This window comes from Mchenga conophoros, linkage group LG20, assembly GCF_057382185.1.
Source record: "Mchenga conophoros isolate Kocher_MC1m ecotype Shallow Benthic linkage group LG20, M_conophoros_male_GT1.1, whole genome shotgun sequence".
Lineage (NCBI taxonomy): Eukaryota > Metazoa > Chordata > Actinopteri > Cichliformes > Cichlidae > Mchenga > Mchenga conophoros.
This window is the reverse complement of record NC_140545.1, coordinates 15,203,421-15,227,726: the sequence shown is the minus strand read 5'-3', so window position 1 is coordinate 15,227,726 and position 24,306 is coordinate 15,203,421. Positions and strand designations below refer to the sequence as shown.

At 39.5% G+C, this 24,306-nt stretch overlaps 1 protein-coding gene across 1 annotated transcript in view; it reads left to right on the top strand.

The window, feature by feature from the left end:
* The window catches only part of klhdc8b (kelch domain containing 8B), a 277,860-nt gene that overhangs the window by 190,237 nt on the left and 63,317 nt on the right, over positions 1-24,306 (top strand). The window contains exon 4 of the mRNA XM_085260474.1: positions 8,667-8,891. Within this exon, the coding sequence (XP_085116600.1) occupies positions 8,667-8,891 (225 nt within the window). The remainder of the gene's footprint in view (positions 1-8,666; positions 8,892-24,306) is intronic.

Sequence of the window (24,306 nt, the reverse complement as noted above, 5' to 3'; positions counted from 1 at the left end):
ACTAACCCTGTTCGCCGACAGGTCAATGTCGCGCGTCCACGACAAGGAGGGAGCATAACCTCCGGGCTCTGCGCTTCCTACCAGTCCAACTGGCGTTCTTGAGTAATTTATAATACTTTGAAACAACAATCAACACCCAAAACAAGTGTATAACTGAGGCAGATGCAACCTAGTGGTCAATTTGACCGCTCAGGTCCACTCTTATGACCAAATTTGGACTCTAACCAACAAAATAACCAATTCCCTACCAAACTACTTGAGACTCCAACTCAATTTCTTTGGGACTTCAACCCAGTATTTAAACTTTTCTTATCAGACTCTTAACTACTTTCATTTCTTCTTAGCAGAACTCTAACTGCTTCAACTCATGAGATTTTTCATCAAAATCAAAGCAGACATTTACCGGCAACTTTTACTGAATAGACATTTAATTTTATCATCCAATTCAGCACACTTCGGATAAAATCAACAGGCCTGTGCCTACCTCTTTTTAAAGGCGCCTGTCCCCTCAGTTTGGTTGCCGGGTCACGCCTGCCTGTCTGACCACAACGGACCATACATCACCGTCTACACCTCCAATCCTCCCTCCTCAACCACCGGACGAAGCCCCCAAATGTTAAGGTTCAAAATTGAGGAGGGAGAGTACAAACCACTCTTGGTCCAGTAGGTCTTTGGTCAAACAATGATTTTAATGAATACACGCGTGGGAAGACACTCTGTACGCAGACAGCCAGTAGTCCTCGACTTAATCAAAGCATGAACAGATATTTTATAGCATCAGGGTTTGTTTACTGACGCCCCTTCAGCGTCACCGGTACATTTTATACATAGATCAGATCAACATCATCATGACTTTTCACTCAGAAAATCATCTTCTATTTTCATGGCTTGGTACTTTCCGTTCTTATCTTAAAATGAATTGTTCCTCTTTCTTGCCGAGACAACAAGGACGATTCCTCTAAATAAATTTAACTAATGTGTGTGTATGTGTTGACCTCACATGCTCTTTGTGTCACCTCTTCACCTACTGTCTGTGTCTCGTCCTCAAATGCTCCTCAAAATAACCTGCACTTAGACTCTGCTTTCGGTTTCAGTTCTGCAAAAGGCACACTCTGCAAACCTGCAACTTCCTGTCAGCCTGCAACTTAGTCTTTCTGAAAGACACACACTGTTCAACCCCTGAATGCAATATAAACTCCAGATTATATTATTAATGCAATGGTAATAATGACAATTATTTAACAATAGCAGTAAAATAATTTCCCTTCTCCACATACTGTAATGTTGTTATTATTGGCAACAAAGAAGCAATTTCTTAATCCAAACCAAATGACTGTGCCTAAATCTAACAGTTTTGTCACATATCTGGATAAGAGTGATCTTTATTGTTGGTGGTTGATGTCTACTGCTGGTATTGGTCATATCAGGGGGGTAAATGACCTAAATAGTCACCTAAAGGTCTTTTTGTACCTTAAGCTGAGCTGATGCTTCCCTTATATCTCAGGTATATGGAGCATAAATATTGGACTGACGTTCTGTTGGTAGGTAGAAGTTTGTCAGTTAATAAGTTTTAATCTTGCTTGACTTGATGGAAAAACAAATAAAAGTGAAATTAATACAACAATGCAAAAGTGTTCTGATACAAGAAACACTGTGTTTCTTGTATCAGTGTTTCCTGTGTTTTAAAAGATTAATTGGGGAATATCCGTTTGCCTCGTAATGAGCTCTCCCACACATGAGTTATAAAGTGTGAGAAACAGAGAGAGACGAGGTCAAAGCAGGTGGAGTTCAGATGGTGTTCATTTATCTGATGACTCAGTGTAACACTGATATATATATGGTGAAGAAATCAGTTTATCACAGGTCAAACAACAACATCCATCACCCTGACAAATGATTGCTGTCTGCCACAAAGTGACCTCCCTTTCATCATCAGGTAAACAAGCCGACATTTGGGCAATGTGGCTGTAAACCGAATTCTATATTCACGTAAAAACAACAGATGTGCAGGCGCATCCTGCACTCTTTTAGCACTGCATCATGGCTCAGGGGGTTGGGGATCGCATCTGTAACCGGAAGGTCGCCGGTTCGATCCCTGGGCTCTTGTGTCCTTGGGCAAGACACTTTACCCTACTTGCCTACTGGTGTTGGCCAGAGGGGCCGATGGCACGATATGGCAGCCTCGCTTCTGTCAGTCTGCCCCAGGGCAGCTGTGGCTACAACTGTAGCTTGCCTCCACCAGTGTATGAATGTGAGAGTGAATGAATAGTGGTATTGTAAAGCGCTTTGGGTGCCTAGAAAAGCGCTATATAAATCCAATCCATTATTATTATTATTATAAGAAATGGCATAGCACCTTAAATGTAATTCAGTGTCTGCTACCTATGATGTAACCTAACACTGAACACCACGGCCACCGGTCCAACACACAACAATACTTTTGTACTTTTATTCAGCAGGCATCGTATGTCAAACTGCACAGTGTTTGCGTGTTTGCAGATATTTGTTGAGCAGTAAGAAATACAGCATTTGAAATAACGTGTTAAAAAAAATGCAGTCACTTTATGCTCTTCAATACTATCTCAAATGAATCAGGCTAACTTTATCCTGTGAAGATTGTCCTATAAATGATGTCTTTTGTATGTTATTGTTTGCTTCATTTAACTTAAAATCAGTTTGATGTTTGCAGGCATATTATGACAGGAAATAATAACTCCCACCACATGTCTTAAAGTTTATTGAAACGTTCCCGTTTTAAAATTGTGAGGAGCAGAAAGTAGAGATTTTGTGTTAAAATGTAGTGAGTAAAAACAAATGGCAAATAATGTAAAATAAATTCAGAAGTACAGATATCAATTAAATATGACACTTCTAAATAATTATAGTAACAAAATATGTGTACTTCATCTACTTTCCACCTCTGCTTGGTGTCCTGGACAACAAATGTTTGCATATCAGCTGCTTTAGTGGAGAAGAGGAAAGATTGGCTTCTTCTTTAAAACCAACTCCTAAGTTTCAACAAAATCACATGGTATAGTAAAAATAGCCACAAAAACAAATAAACAAAAAAAATCCAAAAACAAACAAAGAAAATCTTTAAGTTTTAAGTAGACGAGTAAACTCATTCATGTTGGTGTGGCTGCAGCTAATGATGCCGGGAAGTGCATGGGACAGAGAGCGATGACTAGTCTAAAGTGCAGCCACGTGGTCTGTGCACAGATGGGAGTTTAATCATATTATATCACATTAGACACAGACTAATTTGTAATATACCAAGAGAATATAAATAATTTATGCCGTTTTTTTAAGCTGTCTCTCTCTCTCTCTCTGTGACTGTAATGTCTTCTCGCTGGGATTGCGTTAAAGCTTTACCGTACCTTGCACATTCATGCTGCTTCTACAGCTGCTGCTGCACTTGAGGGGGTTGTTCTCTTCAGCGGGTGCTTGAACCTCTTTTCATTTAAATTCCCTGTGTTCCCAGTCAACAGTGGCCTTGCTGGCAAATGACGTAACTCACGAGGCTTCCCAGCGCTTTGAAATTCGTGTGCCTACCTGCCTACGTGTGTTCACAGTACACATCAAGGATTTTGCAGCAGCGTCGTGGTTAGCAATCAGCACATGTGCAGCTGAAAAACAGTTGTCAGCAAAGTGAAGGATGACGAAAAAGATTATTCAGTGAAACAAATACACTAGTGTAAAAACACACACAGCACTGGATGAATACTGCACCACACTTCATCAGCAGCAAATAATGATAAAGAATCTAAATCATGACAAAAACAAACATCTTCATTTTTACCACTGAATTTACTGCATCAGGCCAACAAGTAAATCATAAATGGTGTTTAACCAGCCAGCAGTCTGTACTTTCACCCCCAGTAAGAATCTTGGATAGCTGATGAATTACTGTAACAACAAACATCACAAATCTCAGAATGCACACCATTACACGGCAGTTTTCCTGCTTATTCTTTTTTTATTGGCAGCTTGGGAGACATCCAAGTGTTGGCTTCTGCTGGAGGCAAAAGTGAGAAATGCTTACAGCAACATACATATACCATTTCAACCATTTGTTACTGAACCACAATGTAATATATATTCCTTATCAGCCAATGTGGAACACAGAATGGACATGAATAAAGAGCAAACAATATGAAAGAGGACAACAGCAATCTGGCACAGCAGTAGCTAACTTACTCATAAAATAAAGTTAAACAAGATGTTTTAGTTAATAATAGCTACAACTGAAAAATGTATATTAGTATATTTGCTCTAATGAATGTCTATGTAAATTATTTTTAACACATGAAACAGTTTTCCTTAAGATTTACAATGTGTAGGTATTTATTTAGTCATTTATGCGCTAAAGGTGGATCTCCTGTCTCCTCCTTACTTCTTTTAAATTTTAAATTTGTTGACAATTGACATGACAGTTTTGATCAGCAAATAGCTAATATTGCTACACCGATAGTATTGGTTATATTAAAAAAATAAGGAAGGCTCTATAATTCACATTTGTAGAATGCACTCCACACACACATTGTTTATGCTCAGAGATGTCTCGTTTATTTAGGGTTCTTTATGCAACAACCCACAGTCTGGTCAGCGCTGGTCTCAGCTTTTCCAACAACCCCGTCTCTCGTCTCCTGCCTCACTAAAAAGGGGAAAAAAGACTCATCAGTCCAAACACCGCCAGCTGTGTTCTCACCTGCCTCCCCGGCACTGCCCCCTTGAGCTCACTGCACCACTCCTCCCCTGCAGTTGAGCCAGGGAGCACACCTCTGCCACTATGTTATTTTTATGTTACCCTTACCCAAATGTTTACTGCGACTTTACTGCACATCTACAGTGCTAACATGCTAATGTTTTTCAGATACCCACCTGAGACCCAACCTATTCATTTATTCTCTGTGTAATATCATATAGAAGTCTGAAGGTTAGGATTTGAAATCACGTGCGATCATATTTCACCAACAAAGTATACCTGGAGAAATTTAGCTTATGCCAATACTGGCTAGCTTGGTAAGCAGTGATGCTGAATGCGCTACTAATATCACCTTAGGAGGCCATTTGATACACTGCAGGTTTTGGTGCTTGCAATAGTTTTTTAGTTTTGGATGCTTTAGTCTTTTTTTTAAATAATTGCTATGTTAATTATGCCAATTTAAAATGCTCTGATGTTAAAATGGTTACAAAGCCCAGACACAGATTCAGTGGTAGCTAATGTTTAATTAGGTTGGTGGAGTTTACTGTTGCTACATTAACATATTTTAATGGATGTAATTTCACTTTTTCCTGTCTCTGTACAAATGTAGAGCCAAAGTATGGATGCTTGTTGTCTTCCACTGGTGACAGACTGTAATTTTAACCTGTACAGTAGTGACTGGTTGGAGATGTGGTATTGATTGGTATTTGTATTACTGATATTGGTCTTTCACTCCCTAGGACTGTTGTGGATGCTCACAAAATGATTATTAATGATTAGCAGGATTAGTATTTTCTCACTAACTAGCTACAAATAATACATAGATAAATTGTGTTTGGAGCTTGTCAGCTGTTGAAACAGACAACAGTGAACCACACAGTTCATGAAACAGTCCTTTGATGCTCTTACATACCGATCCCAAATGGTGGTCTGCAAAGCTCCTTCATTCTCAGCATCTGTCAGTCATAACAATTAACCAAGTTGCTAATAAAAAAAGAGCTATTCAGAAAATCAATTAACCGTAATTCATCTTCGTTAAAAGAACCTAGTAAGAAAATGGAACAAATTAAAATATTAATAATACAGTAAGGCTGATTATGCATGGGTCTCCCGCTATATGATTGTACCTTAGCGCTGGCTTCTACCTTTAGCTATGGAGGCTCATGAAGCAACGGGCTAAAGACTAATGGATTCTTTTGTTTTTTGTTTTTTTTTATTGTCCAGATTTCTGTCTGTTACAGTGGGGCAAAATAGTATTTAGTCAGCCACCGATTGTGCAAGTTCCCCCACCTAAAATGATGACAGAGGTCAGTAATTTGTACCAGAGGTACACTTCAACTGTGAGAGACAGAATGTGAAAAAAAAAATCCATGAATCCACATGGTAGGATTTGTAAAGAATTTATTCGTAAATCAGGGTGGAAAATAAGTATTTGGTCAATAACAAAAATACAACTCAATACTTTGTAACATAACCTTTGTTGGCAATAACAGAGGTCAAACGTTTACTATAGGTCTTTACCAGGTTTGCACACACAGTAGCTGGTATTTTGGCCCATTCCTCCATGCAGATCCTCTCGAGAGCAGTGATGTTTTGGGGCTGTTGCCGAGCAACACGGACTTTCAACTCCCGCCACAGATTTTCTATGGGGTTGAGGTCTGGAGACTGGCTAGGCCACTCCAGGACTTTCGAATGCTTCTTACGGAGCCACTCCTTTGTTGCCCGGGCGGTGTGTTTTGGATCATTGTCATGTTGGAAGACCCAGCCTCGTTTCATCTTCAAAGTTCTCACTGATGGAAGGAGGTTTTGGCTCAAAATCTCACGATACATGGCCCCATTCATTCTGTCCTTAACACGGATCAGTCGTCCTGTCCCCTTGGCAGAAAAACAGCCCCATAGCATGATGTTTCCACCCCCATGCTTCACAGTAGGTATGGTGTTCTTGGGATGCAACTCAGTATTCTTCTTCCTCCAAACACGACGAGTTGAGTTTATACCAAAAAGTTCTACTTTGGTTTCATCTGACCACATGACATTCTCCCAATCCTCTGCTGTATCATCCATGTGCTCTCTGGCAAACTTCAGACGGGCCTGGACATGCACTGGCTTCAGCAGCGGAACACGTCTGGCACTGCGGGATTTGATTCCCTGCCGTTGTAGTGTGTTACTGATGGTGACCTTTGTTACTTTGGTCCCAGCTCTCTGCAGGTCATTCACCAGGTCCCCCGTGTGGTTCTGGGATCTTTGCTCACCGTTCTCATGATCATTTTGACCCCACGGGATGAGATCTTGCGTGGAGCCCCAGATCGAGGGAGATTATCAGTGGTCTTGTATGTCTTCCATTTTCTGATGATTGCTCCCACAGTTGATTTTTTCACACCAAGCTGCTTGCCTATTGTAGATTCACTCTTCCCAGTCTGGTGCAGGTCTACAATACTTTTCCTGGTGTCCTTCAAAAGCTCTTTGGTCTTGGCCATGGCGGAGTTTGGAGTCTGACTGTTTGAGGCTGTGGACAGGTGTCTTTTATACAGATGATGAGTTCAAACAGGTGCCATTCATACAGGTAACGAGTGGGGGACAGAAAAGCTTCTTACAGAAGACGTTACAGGTCTGTGAGAGCCAGAGATTTTCCTTGTTTGAGGTGACCAAATACTTATTTTCCACCCTAATTTACGAATAAATTCTTTACAAATCCTACCATGTGGATTCATGGATTTTTTTTTCACATTCTGTCTCTCACAGTTGAAGTGTACCTCTGGTGCAAATTACTGACCTCTGTCATCATTTTAGGTGGGGGAACTTGCACAATCGGTGGCTGACTAAATACTTTTTTGCCCCACTGTATGTATAATCTACATAACAGAGATACATCTGTTATATAGATTATACAGATGGCTTATTTTTGCTGAGCTGAATTTGGTTTAGAATGCAGCTCAGACCCGTGATTATATGTAGATTTGTGCAAAAGCTGTCTCCTTCAGTAGTGCAGCAGTCCAGATTCTCTGTTTTACACTTTTGCCAAAATGTTAGTCTGTGGAGTATTGCAGCAACACTAAAACCATATGTGAACTATGTACTCTCAAGGAAAACCATACACAGTAGATTCTGCTCCAATCAACCAAATCTTTTGCATGGAATCTCTTTTTCTCACATGTAATGCTTCCCACACAGTTCGACTCTTTGTCTCGCTACTGCTATCGATCTCTCTGCCACTCTGCCCACTCCAGCTGACCCTCTTCCACTTTCTTCTCTCACTCCTCCACATTCTGTTTTTCTCTTTCTATAATGCTTTCTATAATTTCTCTGTCACTCTCTCATATTCTTTACATTTCCCCCTTCTTTTTCCGCTGCCTCCCTCCCTATTTGCCTCTCACCCCTGGCCCCCACAGTGCTGCGCTGCTTTCAACCCCCCTGTTCCCATCATCCAAACTCTTACTGCCCGCTCCACGCAGGCTCTCTCTCTCTCTCTCTGTCTCACAAAGCTTGCCTTCCCCTTGTAGTCGTATTTTACAAGGTTAAGTTATGATTTGTGGAAGTAAACAACTCCTAAGTGTCCTAGGGGAGCTCCCTGCTGCTGTGCTCTCCTTTCAGCCCAAAATGAAATGTGGTCCCAGCGCTGGTCTGTGCACTCGCTAGACTTTGACATAAATGCCAAGGAAACTATGTGACAGGCACTGGGGATTAAAAAGCAATGAAACAGGAAATGGAAACAGGGACAAACAGTGTCACACAGAAAATTTGCATTTGTCCTTGGCTTGTTGTTTGTGCACATGATAATATTTCTGGGAATATATTTCATTTATGAGAAGGGGCATGCAGTTTCCATGTCTTCATGATAATACACAGGTGACTTTGTCAGTTTGCTCACATTTCACTTCTCTGGATTTTAATAGAATCTCTTGTAATTGTAAAGCTTTGTCATAATCATAAATTCATTGAATCTCTCTCCCCTCTCCTCCAGGTGGTCGCCAGGGAAAGATGCCGGTGACAGCACTGGAGGCTTTTGACCTGGAGATGAAGAGCTGGACACGTTATTCCTGCATCCCCAGCCGGAGGGTCTTTTCCTGCTGTGCTTCAAATGAGCGAAGCCTCTTCAGCCTTGGGGGCCTCCAGCAGCCGGGGCCGCATAACTTTTACTCCAGACCTCACTTTGTCAGCACCACGGAAGAGTATGATCTGGATCAAGGTAAGCTGTTATTTAACCCTGAAGGAAGTCATGAGTTTAAGATGACATTTTTAAGGTCGAACTCAAGGGATGAAATACAGCCTGAAGGAGCAGGAGCTTTCTGGGTGATCCATTAAACTGGTTAGGCAGCGGTTTTGATGCTTTCACTCTCTCTTTCACTCTCTTTAAATGGGTTTGAGTATTGGAGATTAGCCCATTATAGTTAGATGGCAAGTATTTTGTAAAATTTTCTACCTGTCCAATAGTGCTATACCTGCCTGACCACCGCAAATAAGGTAAATGGTTCTTATATAGAGCTTTTCTACTCTGTCTTGAGCACTCAAAGCGCTTTACACAACTTGTACATTCACCCATTCATATCAGTTTGCACAATGCACCCTTTTCTACTGTTTCTAAGTGCTTCCTAATTTTTATCCACATACATTCATACTCCAGTTGATGCACCGGAGAACAACATGGGGTTAGTATATTGCCCAAGGACACTTGGCATGCAGACTGGACATGTATATTTACATAATTTCTTTCTCTTCCTCCCTCATTTTCCACCTCCTCATCTTTCTCACTTCAAGCATTATATAATGAACTGAGCTCATGGCTCTAACACATGAAAATGTGCATAAACATGCCTATTTATGTCTCATATTGTGGCAATTACTTATTGTCAGCAGATAAGACACAAAATTCTCCCATCTCCGGACAGGTGACAATGAGTTGGCTAAAGAACAACAAGAAGGTTGTAAGTTAACATTATGGCGGCTAACATTAGGTTTGAGTATCCTAAAAATCACATTTTTCCTCTGAAAAACAATTTGATTACATTCTCACATCATAAGAGAGTTTATTCGCTAAGTGCCTGAGTCTATCATTGGTAGATCCACTTCAAAGAAAGTTTCAATAATCCCAGCTAACAGCAGCTAACAGCAGTGCTTACTGACAGAAATGTTCAGGATATCCTCAACAACTCACCTCGGTATCGCTGTAATCAGTTTGTCATCAATTTCGATGACACGCTGACTTATAGCGGACTCCCAGGACACCGGACAAATTGACACTGCAGTCATATTGACAGCTGAGGTAAATGACATTTGTCATACAGTGGCAAATGCATTTGAACTGGGATGTGAAAAAACAGAATTCAGTTTACGGCAATCAACAGACATGTGGAGTGCTCTTCCCACTCCCTTTCAATATGTAAATGAATCAGAACGGTAGCGATATTGAAATGTATTGATTTTTGTATAGTATTTTTTTCTCTTATTTTCTTTACTAAATGTACCTGTATATTGTGGTGGACAAATTTTACACACTGTGCCTTTAAAAAGGAGAAATTGCATAAAAGTTTAAAAGATAGATTAAACAGATATAAGCACAAACATATGCTTCCTTTCATAAAGAAAAAATAAAACAAACAAAGAATAAATAAATAAGGAAAAATCACACACACATACTTGCAATGATAATATAACAAATTATGTATTTATGTATGTGAATTATTGAAAATGTCAGGAATATTCTAAATTATGGAGCCTTATATTGCGTTATTTTAACATATACTGTTGTCATTTCAGTCTTGTGTCACAGCAAAGGCAGATAGTTAGAATGAACCACGTGTCAGCCTCACATAACACACAAAACTTTAAAAAACTACTCACATCCTTCCAGCTGAAGCCTTCTTATCGGGCTTTTCTTTCTGCACCTTAGCTTGTTAAATGAGCTGCCAAACAAATTTGCACAGCTACGATCAGTTTGCACAGCTAATTACCTGCTCATGTGCAGCACATTAAACCATCAACAACTTGCATTTCTCTCCGGCTGGTTAAGATCAAACATATGGAGCAAATGTTCTTCATTTCAGTGATTAAAACACACACACGCACACAAAGGAATGACGAACAGTGACTTCAGCGGGACGGCAGCAGGAGTGAGAATTTATTTTAGTGCGTTAACAATATAATGCTTTCATTATTTTAGTGTAGTGTTTTAATGTTTTGAAAATGGCTTTGCTTCACCGTCCTTTAATAGTGTCTGATTAAGTAAAGAAGGATCTCTCCTTTAATATGAAAAGGCTACAGGATGTTTAGTATTATCACAAAATGCAATAAGTTTAATGTGTCAAACAGGAACAGAGAGAAACAAGGCTTTTTACTACAATGAAGGGACTACAAATGCAAGCCTGGTTTAATAAAGTACTTTCTCCAGTTGAGGTAACTAAAGTTCCAAGTCCACTTTTAGAGCACTTCATGTACTTATGCTTGATAGACATCAAGCATAAGTACAAAACATCATAATTCGAGACACCAGTTTCTTTCTCAGTTCCTTTTTGCTGCTGTGGTCTGTGTTATCATACCTCAGCTGGCTTAAGGTGTATAGGATCTTGTCTGAATACAATGTATACATGCAGCGGTATCCTGGTTTCTTTCAAAATGCTGCAGCTTACAGGCTTAAATGTCATTTTGTTTAAAACTAACATAAACACAGGAATGGAGTGCTTCAGAACTTGACTGTAAGCAGGATACTCACCTCCATATAAGCTCACCTAATGTGCAGTTCGTGTTATGGATACTGCTGTGTTGTGCTAGTGTTAGGGTAAACAATATTCACATTCTTTCTTCTACTCCATTATTTGAAACTGTGGCACAATGGATGGCTGCTCAAATAGTCACGCCCTAACTTAAATTGTATAGGACAGCGGTCCACAAGCCAGGCCACAGACCAGTACGAGTTGAGGTTCAGGTGTAAATTTATAGTTTTCAAGGTTTCTATTGTCAGATATAAGCCAGTCTGTGGTGCAAAAAAAGTTGGGTACCGCTGGTATAGGACCCATGGAAGGAAATGTTATGTTATGTGTTCAACAGGGAGCATATATGATGAGGGACCCTTCTGAGGAATAGAACAAGAGGAGCTGTGGCCACCAATGAACACTAGAAAATGTTCAGACATGACCTAGACCACTGCAGAGCCATTTGAGATATACCCACCCAGGAGTAATTCAGACAAAGCAGTCCAGTTACTCTGCTTTATGAATTCCTGTATGCTTGAATAATTTCAGTAGATAAGAAGGAGAAGCTGCCTGGTAAACAGCCTAATGGAATCAGTGGTTGGGTATCTCACAGTGTGTGCTATGCCACCCTGGAGCACTTGGAATGGGGAATACAAAGCAGCCCAAATATGGGAAGATTATACATTAGTTGAGTCAGATCATATCAAATCAAATCCGCACTGTTGATGATGATGCTGCTGAATCCTGAGCAGTGAAAGAAATGGGCAAATGCTTCTACCACACGGTTTGTCGATTGACTCACTTTAAATGTTGCTGCATAAAACATGACTGAACAAATGCATGTGTGCAATGTTGGCAATAAATCTGATTTGAGTAATGAAAACACTTCAGGCGCTTAAAGGTGCCCTTAGCTGCTGCAAATCTGTCAATGATTTTAATTTTTTGCTTTATTAATACCTCAGGAGTCAAAACAGAGTGAATCATTAGGATTATGTGGGATATAAGCTTTAATTAACCCATATTGTTATTTAGTGATTTTGTCCAAGGATTATAACATATGCTCCAAATCCCATTTGAAGCATGAAATCAGAGTGTGGCTCCTCACATATACTATTAAGCTGTAATTAAGTCTGTTGTAGGCAAATGAGATATTTGATGTTACAGAAGGGTGAAAGCTGAGTGAAACGTTTTTAATATAGCACAAACAGTTCGTGTATCCTCAAAATCCACACATTTTAAGTAAAGTTAAGGGGTTTGATGTCATGTTGAAACTAAGCAGCAATATTGCCATAAACAATCTTTCATATATGCATATTTCTCTGGCACTTACATTCAGCAGGGAGCTTGTGGTTTAAGTGCAATGTTATACTGACTGTCAATCTGATTTGTAGACGTTTATTGCAGGATGTGAAGCCAGCTGCATCAGTCATTTGTTCTTCTGCAGATAAAGCCGAGATCTGTTTGTGTGCCTTCGGTGACAGATGATGATTCAAACACTGTCACCTTGCAATTCATGAGAACCCTTTCAAATGTGACATTTCAATCATGTGAGAAACATGGTCTTTAGCTGTCATCTCGCTTTCTATATATATATATATATATGTGTGTGTGTGTGTGTGTGTGTGTGTGTGATTGCTTTGCCTTTTTTGCTTTCTTTCATAATTTATTATATATCTTTTACCATTTTTATACTTTCATATTGTTGTATATACTGTCATGGTCCGTGGTCCTGTGACTGTGGAATGCGTGATGCTCGGGTAGCCACACCCCCGGGCTGGGGGTGTGGCACACCTGCTCTCCATTGCGGTGATTACATGAAGATCTACTTAACCCGGCGCTGACGGATGCTCCACGCCAGTCCGTTAGTCACCCCACAGTGGTAACTAGACTTCCACGAAAGCGTGCATTCACTTCTGGTTGGAACTGTGTTGGAACTTGTGTCCAGGTTTTGACTCGGCGTCTGCCACCTGCCTGTCCTCCGGCTCAACTGGATCACTCGGTGCATCATCTGGCCCATTCGCTATCCCCACGGACTTCCTGCTCACGGACTGCCACACTTCCCTCCCGAGCTCCCACGGTCCCGATCCCGACTTCCTCGTGTCATTGTTTCCCCCGGTTTTTAGTTCCTTGTTTTGCTCCCTAGTTTGCGTCCGGATCCTTTTGTGCACGCGCGCCGCGGCGCATGATAATATACACTACATCAGTGATTCTAAAACTGTTACCCATGGCCCAGAGAGCCATGATAGCCATGGTAGCCATGGGTTAAATTACTATAAATATTTATATATTTACAATAAAAACTGATGAACTGCAGTCATGTAATTTAAATTAGGTTTTTTTTTTTACGTCTTTGGCAGACCAGTTTTTGATAAAGAACTACACCATGTCAAGTAAAAAGAGACCAAAAGGCCAAAACATGATGTGACAAAAACATTCTTCCTCTACCCCCCCCCATTTTTGCACATGTCGAGGACTGTGTGTTATACTTGTATAACTATGCATGTGACAAATAAAGAACCTTGAACCTTGATTTAGCACATTTGTCTAAGCTAAATGAAAAGATAATGGACAATGACGCATCACAATTGCAATAGAACAGTAATCCCCTATCAGACTGTTATCAAGTTATGACACAAGGAAGCAAGCTAGCATGTAAGTGCATGCAATCTGTTTGTGATAATCAGTGTTGGGAAGGTTACTTTTAAAATGTATTCCATTACAGAATACAGAATACATGCCCCAAAATGTATTCTGTAACGTATTCCGTTACGTTACTCAATGACAGTAACGTATTCTGAATACTTTGGACTACTTAATATATTATCATGCTTTTTACAACAACGTGAATGTACTATTGCTGTGTGATTTATTACTATTACTGAAGGTCCGCGACTCCGAACTGTAGTAAAGGGACCTCTGACTAATACGGCGGGGTCCCTGTCGGCTCGTAGCCGAAAAATAGCTTTACTTTGTTGTGTGGGTCAACTTTTCTTGCGAGAGACAGAGAGAGGCGTTGAAAGGCTGCTCCAACGGAACTTATTGTTTCGGAGGAAAACGCTAACACAGTGTACAGTCGAGTCTTAATAGCTTACTTACAACTGGGTTCGTCAGGCACTCTTCTTGGCTGCAGTGGTTATTATTATATTTACATGCTTCCAGCTCCCGTTTTTCCTCGATGACAACTCGTACCTTTCCACTCCCCTTTTTCTCCCTCCTCGCGCTCACAGACCCATAACGTGTATGGCAGTCCATTCTCCCTGCAGCACGGACTACACTGCCCATGATGCTACATTCTTTAGAGCTATGCTTGTAGCCTTCTGCCTGTTAGCTTAGCACAACAATAACAACGAAAAGGCGCTCTCTCACCCAGGAAACACACAGTCGCAGAGAGAGAGAGAGAGCGTGTCGCCCTGTAACCATGGCAACCGTAACGCTGCCGCCTGGAACAACAGAACGTAGCTGTCAAACAAAACCCAAACAGTCCTGACCCGCGACAAAATGAAACAGGAAAGTACCGCAGTGTAATCCATTTATTTCAACAAAGTAACTGTATTCTGAATACCAGCTTTTTAAACGGTAACTGTAACGGAATACAGTTACTCATATTTTGTATTTTAAATACGTAACGGCGGTACATGTATTCCGTTACTCCCCAACACTGGTGATAATACAGCATTTGAAATGAAATGCAATGACCAGACAAGCACCAGCTGTAACGGAGCTCCCATCGTGGGTTTACTCTTGTTTGACGGAACCAAAAGATGATGTTGAGACAGCTGAGTTTCTGTTGTCAAAATACCAATGTCAGGCTTCAAAAACCCTAAATGGGGGCTACTGTGATTTTTCTTTTTTTCTGTTAATGCTATTACGGCTGTGGATGCTCATATGGCCAAAGCATCACATAATGATGTCATCATGCACAGTGAATGCCTCTGAGTGAGAAGCTCTTGCTTTAGACTCTGAACATTTGGTTTCTGACAGTTTTTTCTACTCTTTGCTTGTGTCACACACTTGATGACCTGAAAGGATGCAACAAAGATGCCTGAACATGTTTTGAACTGCAAATCATGCAAAGCTAGAATCACTGAGCTCAAAAAGTATTGGACTGGAAATTAGGGAATTTTAACTAATGTAAAATTAATAAATTGTTATTACTCTTTATTAATTATTGATTATTAATTGTAAATTAATCTGATAATAATAATCATCACTATTGGAAGAGTGAAATGTTGTTGTCATAGCGAGTTCAGGCTGTGCTTGTGAAAGCCAAGAGATGATGCTGTTAAATCTTATTCTGTACAAATACAATTTTTTGGATTTCTATGAGAAAAATAGTAAGCAAGGATTCTTGTGTGATTATTTGGAATTTTGGGAACAAACTAGATAAAGAGGTCAGTTCCCTCAAAATGGCAAGCATTCTCAATGGTGTGGGCATTAAGTAGGATATGTAAGTGCTCAATTCAAGGCTAGAGTCTGCCCTTTTCAAGCAGCATGACTGAAAAATGTCTAAGTGCATACTGAATCTCAAGTAGCCTCAGAGACTGAAACGGGTCCCCTAGAGTTTAAATGCTGTTAGATGCAGCAATGCAATGTCTCAAAATATCCTCAGTCAAGCTGTGATGATTCATAGTCGTAGATAGATAAATAGATGACCATAGTGCCGCTTACTCTGCAATGAGTCGTGATTTGATTCTGCTTTCAAGAGCTGCGGAATGAAAAGAAAGCTGAGTTTGGACTTTGAAAGAAAGATTGAACACACAAAGAGATATTATTAACTGAGGCCAAGATTTTCAGTGTTTTGGACACAAAGTGGAAAGCAATACATTTTTAAATTTTGAAGTCTTTATAGCTTTGACTAATCTGCCAAATATTCTTTGCATTTAATCACTAACTTAGCATTCTTGTCTTTACTTTGATAAACCAAGACTCACAGTGAAATCTGTGGCAGTTCCTCTGCAGAGGCACTGATGCTCAGATGGTTCACCTTAATATGTGCTGGGTTTCAAAAAGAATACATTATAAAGGGTGTAGAAGTAGTTGTGGAAGTCATGACCAATGCTGTGTTTCTAAGTTGTTGTTGAGCTTTTTTTCCTGTTTAATTCTATTCAGTGAAAGAAAAGAAATTAACTAATTGGTCTGAAAGTCTGGTTGCTGTAGCTCAGGAGGTAGACTGGACATCTATTTATCTGTGGCTCAATCCCCGGCTGCTCCAACCAAATTTCCTTAGGCAAATACTAGGCCCAGGTTGCTCTCTGATGCATTCATCACAGTGTGAAAGTATTTAAGCATGAGAACAAAAAAGTGCTTTGGTGAATTAGGTGAGTTGTAGTAAGTACTCAGGTAGAGGAATTATAACACAGTATCGAATAGCCCAGGGATGGGGCAACTCCAGGCCTCAAGGGCCGGTGTCCTGCAGGATTTAGATGTGTACTTGAACCAACACAGCTGATCTAAATGGCTAAATTATCTCCTCAACATGTCTTGAAGTTTTCCAGAGTCCTGGAAATGAACTAATCATTTGATTCAGGTATCTTGACCCAGGGTGATTTGCCTCATTGAGGCCGGAAGTTCCGCACCCCTGGAATAGGCCCACTAGCTACAGTTCAGCTGTTAGTGGGGCTCATGCTTAAACATTTACATTTTTATTTTTTTCAAGGAAAAGGGAAAAACTGTATGGCTTCTTACTAGAAGAGTGTGTGTGCTGAACTGATTTAGGTCTGCAGTGCAGACCTTTCACCAGCTGAGAACATTTAGAGCAGCGATGTCAAACTCATTTTACATCACCTCTTAAATGAGCTGAACCAGTGAAGTTTCCTTTTTTGTCGGTTTAAAGAAGTTTAACTAAACATTTAATTCGTGAGATGTCTTAATATAAGAAAAATAACTGCAAATTATAACAGTACCTATCAGCTTTTCTGTATGATAAAGGAATGCTGCTAGTTAATGGTTAATCAGTTAGCACAACTCTTTGGGCTTTAATTAATGTAGCTCACTGTGCAGAAATTATAAGCTTTAAAAATGATAAATAAATAAATTGTAAATTTTGTGAAGTAATTATCAATTTTATATATTTTTTTAAAACTTCTGATACTACAAAAGACACATATAGATTTTAGACAATGAAAAAAAAAGAAGGAACTTTTCTGTTATTTACTTATTTAGCTATTACTCTCTTACTTTGGTGTAGTATGAATAGCCACAGGGAGGTCTTTATCAGTAGAAAAGGCTTTAAAACCTATTAAAATACATTTGAAAAGTGAAAATGTATTCCCTCTTTCTGTCGGATTTAATCTTTGCCGGGTCACTTCTGGCCCCCTGCCCTTATATTTAACACCCCAGAAAGACCCTTGGAGCTCAAGAAGTTAAAGCATAATAAAACAAAAAACATAATAAAGAAGACTCGGGACTGTTGCGTGGCTAGAATGGAATATCAGACAAGAACAGGATATCATTGGGACTGAACTGATCTCCTCAGTTCTCAAACATTGATGGATTTTTGCTCAGTAGTGCTACAGTGAATAAAATATGGGATTCAAATGTGAGATTTGCAGATTATTGCATTGTTTTCATTTACATTTTACACAGCTTCCCATTTTATGGTATTGTTTTTGTTATGTTTTTCTCTTCTGTTTGTAAGGGAACATGCGTGTTGGAGAAACTGGAGGGAAGTGTTTCACTTTGTGTGGATGTGTGGGGGATTATGTTGCTGCTCCCTTGTGAAAAGATCAGTGTGTGTGTGTGTGTGTGTGTGTGTGTGTGTGTGTGTGTGCGTGTAGTACTGTCTGTATGTACATTTGTGTCAAATCAAGCAAGTCTAACCCTGATTCCTGTTAACAAAGGCTCTTTTTGCCCCTCTGAAGCGGCTCAGGTTTAATGGGTTTGACTTTGAAGAATTGAGGCCTTGGCTCTGAGGCTACGCTCAAATCAGCCCCTATTTTTGAAATTTGCCAACTTTTTGTGTGTGTAATACCAGTTCATATAACAAAACAGTGTACAAAGTCAACATAGAATCAGCTTTGCCCTGACTTCCACAAAAAGGTGAAAGAGGTAATGCTAATGGGATGCAGTTGTGGAACAGCCATAAACACATAAAAACTAGGCATGTAGCTTCCAGCTCTAGAGAGTGAAGCCAAAGTGAAAGTGCCTTAAACATTTCTTCTTTTTAAAGGCCACCAGGGGGCTGTGAACTTGTGGTCCTAAACAGGCCTCAGGCTTGACCTCAATAAAAAGTTTCTCAGTCACTCATTTTGCTTCATATTAAATAAAACATTAGGCCCATTTCAGAGATTCTGGTGATTTCAGAGAGGAGGCTTTATATCTGTCATTCAGGTGTGTGCTCATTGGTTAAGGACGTTTGTTGGACAAGTCATTAGCCGGTGCTTTTTGGAGGTATGATTGTTGGCTAACAACTTGTTAGAAGCACCATGTTGATCGTTATAGTAAATACAACAATTATTTTATGCTATGTGTGTTTGAGGTTTTCTAAAACAAGTCTTCATGCAGGAGCTAGTTAGAAACTGTCCTCTCCCCCTTCCTCTTCACCCTCTACACCACAGACTTCAGCCACTGCACAGAGACATGCCATCTTCAGAAGTTTTCTGATGACTCTGCGGTGGTTGGATGCATCAGCAGGGATGATGAGACAGAGTACCGGGCTGTGGTCGACTCCTTTGTCACGTGGTGTGAGCAGAATCATCTGCAGCTCAACGTGGCAAAGACCAAGGAACTGATCGTGGACTTCAGGAAGACCAGGAAACACTTGACCCCTGTTTCAATTCAGGGGGTCAGTGTTGACATTGTGGAGGACTATAAATACCTTGGAGTACACATTGACAATAAACTGGACTGGGCTAAAAACACCACAGCACTTTACAGGAAGGGCCAGAGTCGTCTCTATTTTTTGAGGCGACTGAGGTCCTTCAACATCTGCCAGAAAATGCTGAGGATTTTCTGAGTCTGTTGTGGCCAGTGCGATCCTCTATGCAGTTGCATGCTGGGGGAGCAGGCTGAGGGTCGCAGATGCCAACAGACTCAATAAACTAATCCGTAAGGCCAGCAATGTTGTGGGGATGGAGCTGGACTCCCTCAAGGTGGTGTCGGAGAGGCGGATGCTGTCCAAGATAAAGACAATGTTGGATAACACCTCCCACCCACTCCATGACATGCTGGTCAGTCACAGGAGCACGTTCAGTGAGAGACTGAGATTACCGAAAAGCACCACTGAACGACACAGGAAATCATTCCTGCCTGTGGCCATCTCCCTGTACAACGCATCCACTTAACACACTGTTTGCTGCTACAGCTACACATGTTTCTTTTCCAACTATTTATTTATGAGTGACTTATGTATGTATGTATGTATATATATGTATATATTGTACTATTCTTAGTTAGTGTATTGTCTGTCTTGTCTTAATGTTGGTTTAAAATGGAGCACTGTAACAAAAAATAATTTCCCCCAGGGATCAATAAAGTATTCTGATTCTGATTATTATATTTTTTCAGCTAATTCAGTCAGTTTACTAAAATTTTTACTATTACTAAAAAAATAAAAAAGAACGGTGCTCAATGCAAACCTGATGGAAATGATGGAGGTTTTTTTATGGCAATGTTTTATTGTACAATTATAAACTATATGACTAATTTTTCACACCCTCAAAAACAGTGAACTCACTTATATGTCTTTAATTTAAATCCTGTTCTGGGCAACGTAATCCTCCTTCTGCATTTCATCAGCTCAGTGTGAAACTTGTCAAGTAAAAGTCCAGAACAAAATTCTTGACTCACACCAACATAATATTTAACCATGTTTAGGAACTGATACTCCAACAAGAAATTAAAGCTCTTTGGGGGGTGACAGCTTATAAGTTGGGCAGTGAACTGTTCACTACAGATGTATGGGCTAATAAAATTTTAAACCGATCACTCATTATCACATTTTTTTTCTAGTCATGGGTGTACAGAAAGTCTGTGTATTACTCAAATACTAAAGAAAACTTGAGAAAAAATGATTTTGGTAAAAGATTTCTAAACTAGTTTAATTAATTCATTAGTTTTGTACGGCTGATGTTGATTTTAAGTTTAAAATCATTAACTTATTAGGGGAACACGTCCTATTTGATCTGCCACCTCCTCCATAATGTTAATGCTGAAAGCTTTACTATGCATTATATGTAACGCCCAACCATCCAAGATAACGTGGGCATTATTGTTACATGTAGAATATTTCATATCAACTTATAACTTGAAAATCTTAATTCCAGTATGTGTTTTGTGTGTGCTCAGGTGTTCTGTCAATTCCTCTTGTGTTTCAGTGGGCACGTCCAATTTTCTCCTGCATCGCTGTCATGACTGAGTATTAGTATTACATTCAGTATTTTATATCTGTCATTCCCTTTTTCATTTCTGCACCCTCGAGTGTGTCTTGCCGGTGTATTGGGATGGCTTTGCTGCCAGTATGTTGAGATTATACATCACAGGACTGGAAACAGGCGTGATTGTGGTAACCATCTAAATAACAACAACAATAACAGTGACATGTTTGTGTTTTGTGTCCTCTGAGAGCGTAGCTGTGGATATGATGAATGACACAAACATAAACATTAGCAAAGACTAAACCTGCAAGTGAGTTTAGCTCCATGTAGTTAGTTTGATTTAGAGTCTCAATGGAATATTTGGCCATATTAATTCTGTGAAAAAAAATCATACATGTGAGTGTAAAGCAAGGTGTTTGTGATTCAGGTGTTTAATAGAGGTCATAATACTGAGCTGATACTAAGCAGGTTCATTACCTGTTCATTTTTCTACAGTTACTGAAATGGTGTAATCAAGGTGATTTGCATTCAAATGATCTCTGTGTCAGCATTAAGCGCCGCTGAAAAGCAGAGCGTCACGCAGGGTTAATGGATGTTCTCTGCCAGTGACTCATTAGTGTTTGGTACCGTGTACTAAAGCTCTGTTAGGCCAGATCACTCTGGTATGGAAGAGTAAATGACAACACAACTGCTTTTTAAGTGCATGCTGCTTTGTTTTTGGTCAAGGAGTTTGTGAACGTCACAAATGTGCTAACCTACTGGCTGAACTTTAACCTCCTAGGACCTGGTGTCCATATATGTGGACATCACATTTGGAGTTATTTAGAAAAAAAAAATCTGGTAATTCTTTGTTTTTACATTCATCTGGTCCCAATATGCCCAAATATCAAAGAGAAATTAAAAGTGCATGCTGTGGAAGAGTTCGGGTCTTAGGAGGTTAATTATGATGACAAGTGCAATGGCTCTTCCTCCTTGATTCCATCAAAACATATGAAATAGGCTATGTGTGAGTTAAATGGGACCTCATTTTAGCTCAATACTTTTATTGTTGGACTTGATAAAAATAGCTTTGCATGATTAATAGTTAAAATCAATAGTTCGGACTTAGTGTAGCTCCTCATTTCATCCTCTGTTGAAAAACAAGCAATTTTAGCTCCTTTTAAGCAAACCTTCCTCTGATTGACTCAACGGGTTTAAACATATATGTATGTGGGTGGAGCTTCTGTGCTCACAGCCAGAGCTGTATAGCCAGAGCTGTATAGCTAAAATAAACAAATTAGTAATATTTCCCACGTGTGGGACTAATAAAGGTTATCTTATCTTATCTTATCTTATCTTTGACATCATAGAGAGGCAAGCATTATAAAAACAAAACAAAAATATCATATATAGTACAATAATGCAATATCCGAACCAAAGGGATGGCGACTGAAAAGAGAAGAGAAAAAGAAAATGGTATATTTATCCATTGCATTATTATCTTACTTTTTTCACAACCTGAATATATTTTGTGAGTTCTAGTAAAGCTATAGCTTTTACCTTAAGTAGGCTAATTATTTTTGCTTTATTGTTGTGAGACTTAAACAGGAAAAACCACACTTAAGACTGCTGAAAAAGGTAGTCAGGATAATTAACCCTCTGCTCAGCAGTCTCCAGTCCCACTGCTGTGTGAACAGCTGTTTAACTGGGCTGATAATTAAAAGGGAAAGAGAGGCCTCAGACATAAGGGAAAATTACTTTATTTTTTTCTTGACACTCTGCACAGTGTGGCTGTTATTGTAGCTCTTATTAAGGAGCAACAGTAATTGTGGTGTTACTGAGAAATGCCAGATAAAACAGTGGTTGGAGACCACGTCATGAATTATTGTTATTGTGTGCAAAGAACGTACAAGCTCATTGCTTGTACATTGAAATGGTTGCTTTGAAGACTGGGGCCAGGTTGGTGACCACTGTCAGTTGACATCTTGAAAATGGCTTTGGCCCATTTAGATGGCCATAAGACAAAGTCAGTGTGCAGGCAATTTACAATTGAATGGGTTCAAATTGACAATTCCATGCAAATTTGTTTGTGTTGCTACAGTGGTTAAATGTGATAAATTAGTAATAACTGTGTATCGGTTGATTTCTAGATACAGTGCACAGAAACAACAATTAAACACAAGTTCATATAAACTATTTACATTCATCCAGAACACATTTCAGCCAGAAATTGCTCCACAAGTAGTGACTGAATTGCTAAAGGATGGAAATCTAAGTGCAAACTGACGTAGGTGCTCAGCAACCAAAATATCGACATTTGAGTTTGTTATTACAAAAAAGTCTTTTGCAGATGAATTGCACTTATTTGTGGAGACTGACCCAGATTGATTGCAACATGTTGGCAATATTTCTACGTTTACACTTTTTTCTGCATTAGAATTTCTTCACCAGTAGAGTCCACTGCTATCTCTGGCTTCAAAAAAATATTGAGAAATATCCTCAAAAACCCTGTGTGTTGTATCTACCATGTCAACCAGGCCCCAGAGTTGATTTTATGTTTTCTGTCTGTCTCTTTTCTCATCTTAGAAGTCATACAGGGTTGTTTGGCTGAAACTTACATAAAAGTTAATATGAATTCAGAGTACATACAGGCAGCAAACCCTTAATCCCACCTTTCTGCAGAACTGTTTCCCAGAGATGCCATGTCAGTCAAGCCCACCCTTCTTTAGAGGGTTACGAGTCAGAGCTTTGATCTGCCAGCAGATTGTATGTAGTGGGAATGTTCTGTCAAGCCATCTTTCAGATTTATTTCTTCCTCCCTCTCCTCTTCCCCTGTTCCCATTGATTAGGATTCATAGCAAAGATCATCCATTAAAGCAAAACATTTGCAGAAATTTCAATTAAATATGCATCTGCCCAGTGGGTGACTGTTTTATAAGCAGAACTGGCAGTGTGGGATAACCTGGATTTGTTGAAACCAATCTTGGTTTCACTGTTGTTGAATCAAAAATGTAAAGGTATTTAGAGGGTATTAAAGGGAGACGCCACAGGTGAGTTGGGAAATTTATGACCATGAACCTACTTGCATCATGAACATTTCTTCTTTTACAAGCTCATGTCTAAATATCCTTCGTCTATAGCAGTAAACCCTAAATGTGTACTCTGGACATATCTTTACAGTAAGAAAAGAAAACATCATGTATGGAAGTGAAATATTGCCAAAACTTATCAGTCCATGAACAACATTTTATTCCTGTCTCACTTTACTATCCATTTATGAGATTAAATCAGTCAATTTTGATGTGTTCAATGGAAAATATAAAAGGGACAATATCACTGTAGACCTTTTTCATAAATGCTTTTTCCTCTAGTTACATTTTATTGTTAAGAATAACACTTTTTAATAGTTGTACATCAATTGAATGGCATAATAATAACTTGGCTTGAAGGACCTTAGAGGTTATAGGTCTTTACAATGGTGAATCAGTGGCATTCAAAATAAGGCATAAGCATATGGCATAAAAAGGTAACTTCAGTTTTATTATCATGTAGTAATTTAGTCTTGCTTGTTCTTGTCTTGGGTTTACACGACTGGTGTGTCCCATCATGGTGTCTTGATGCA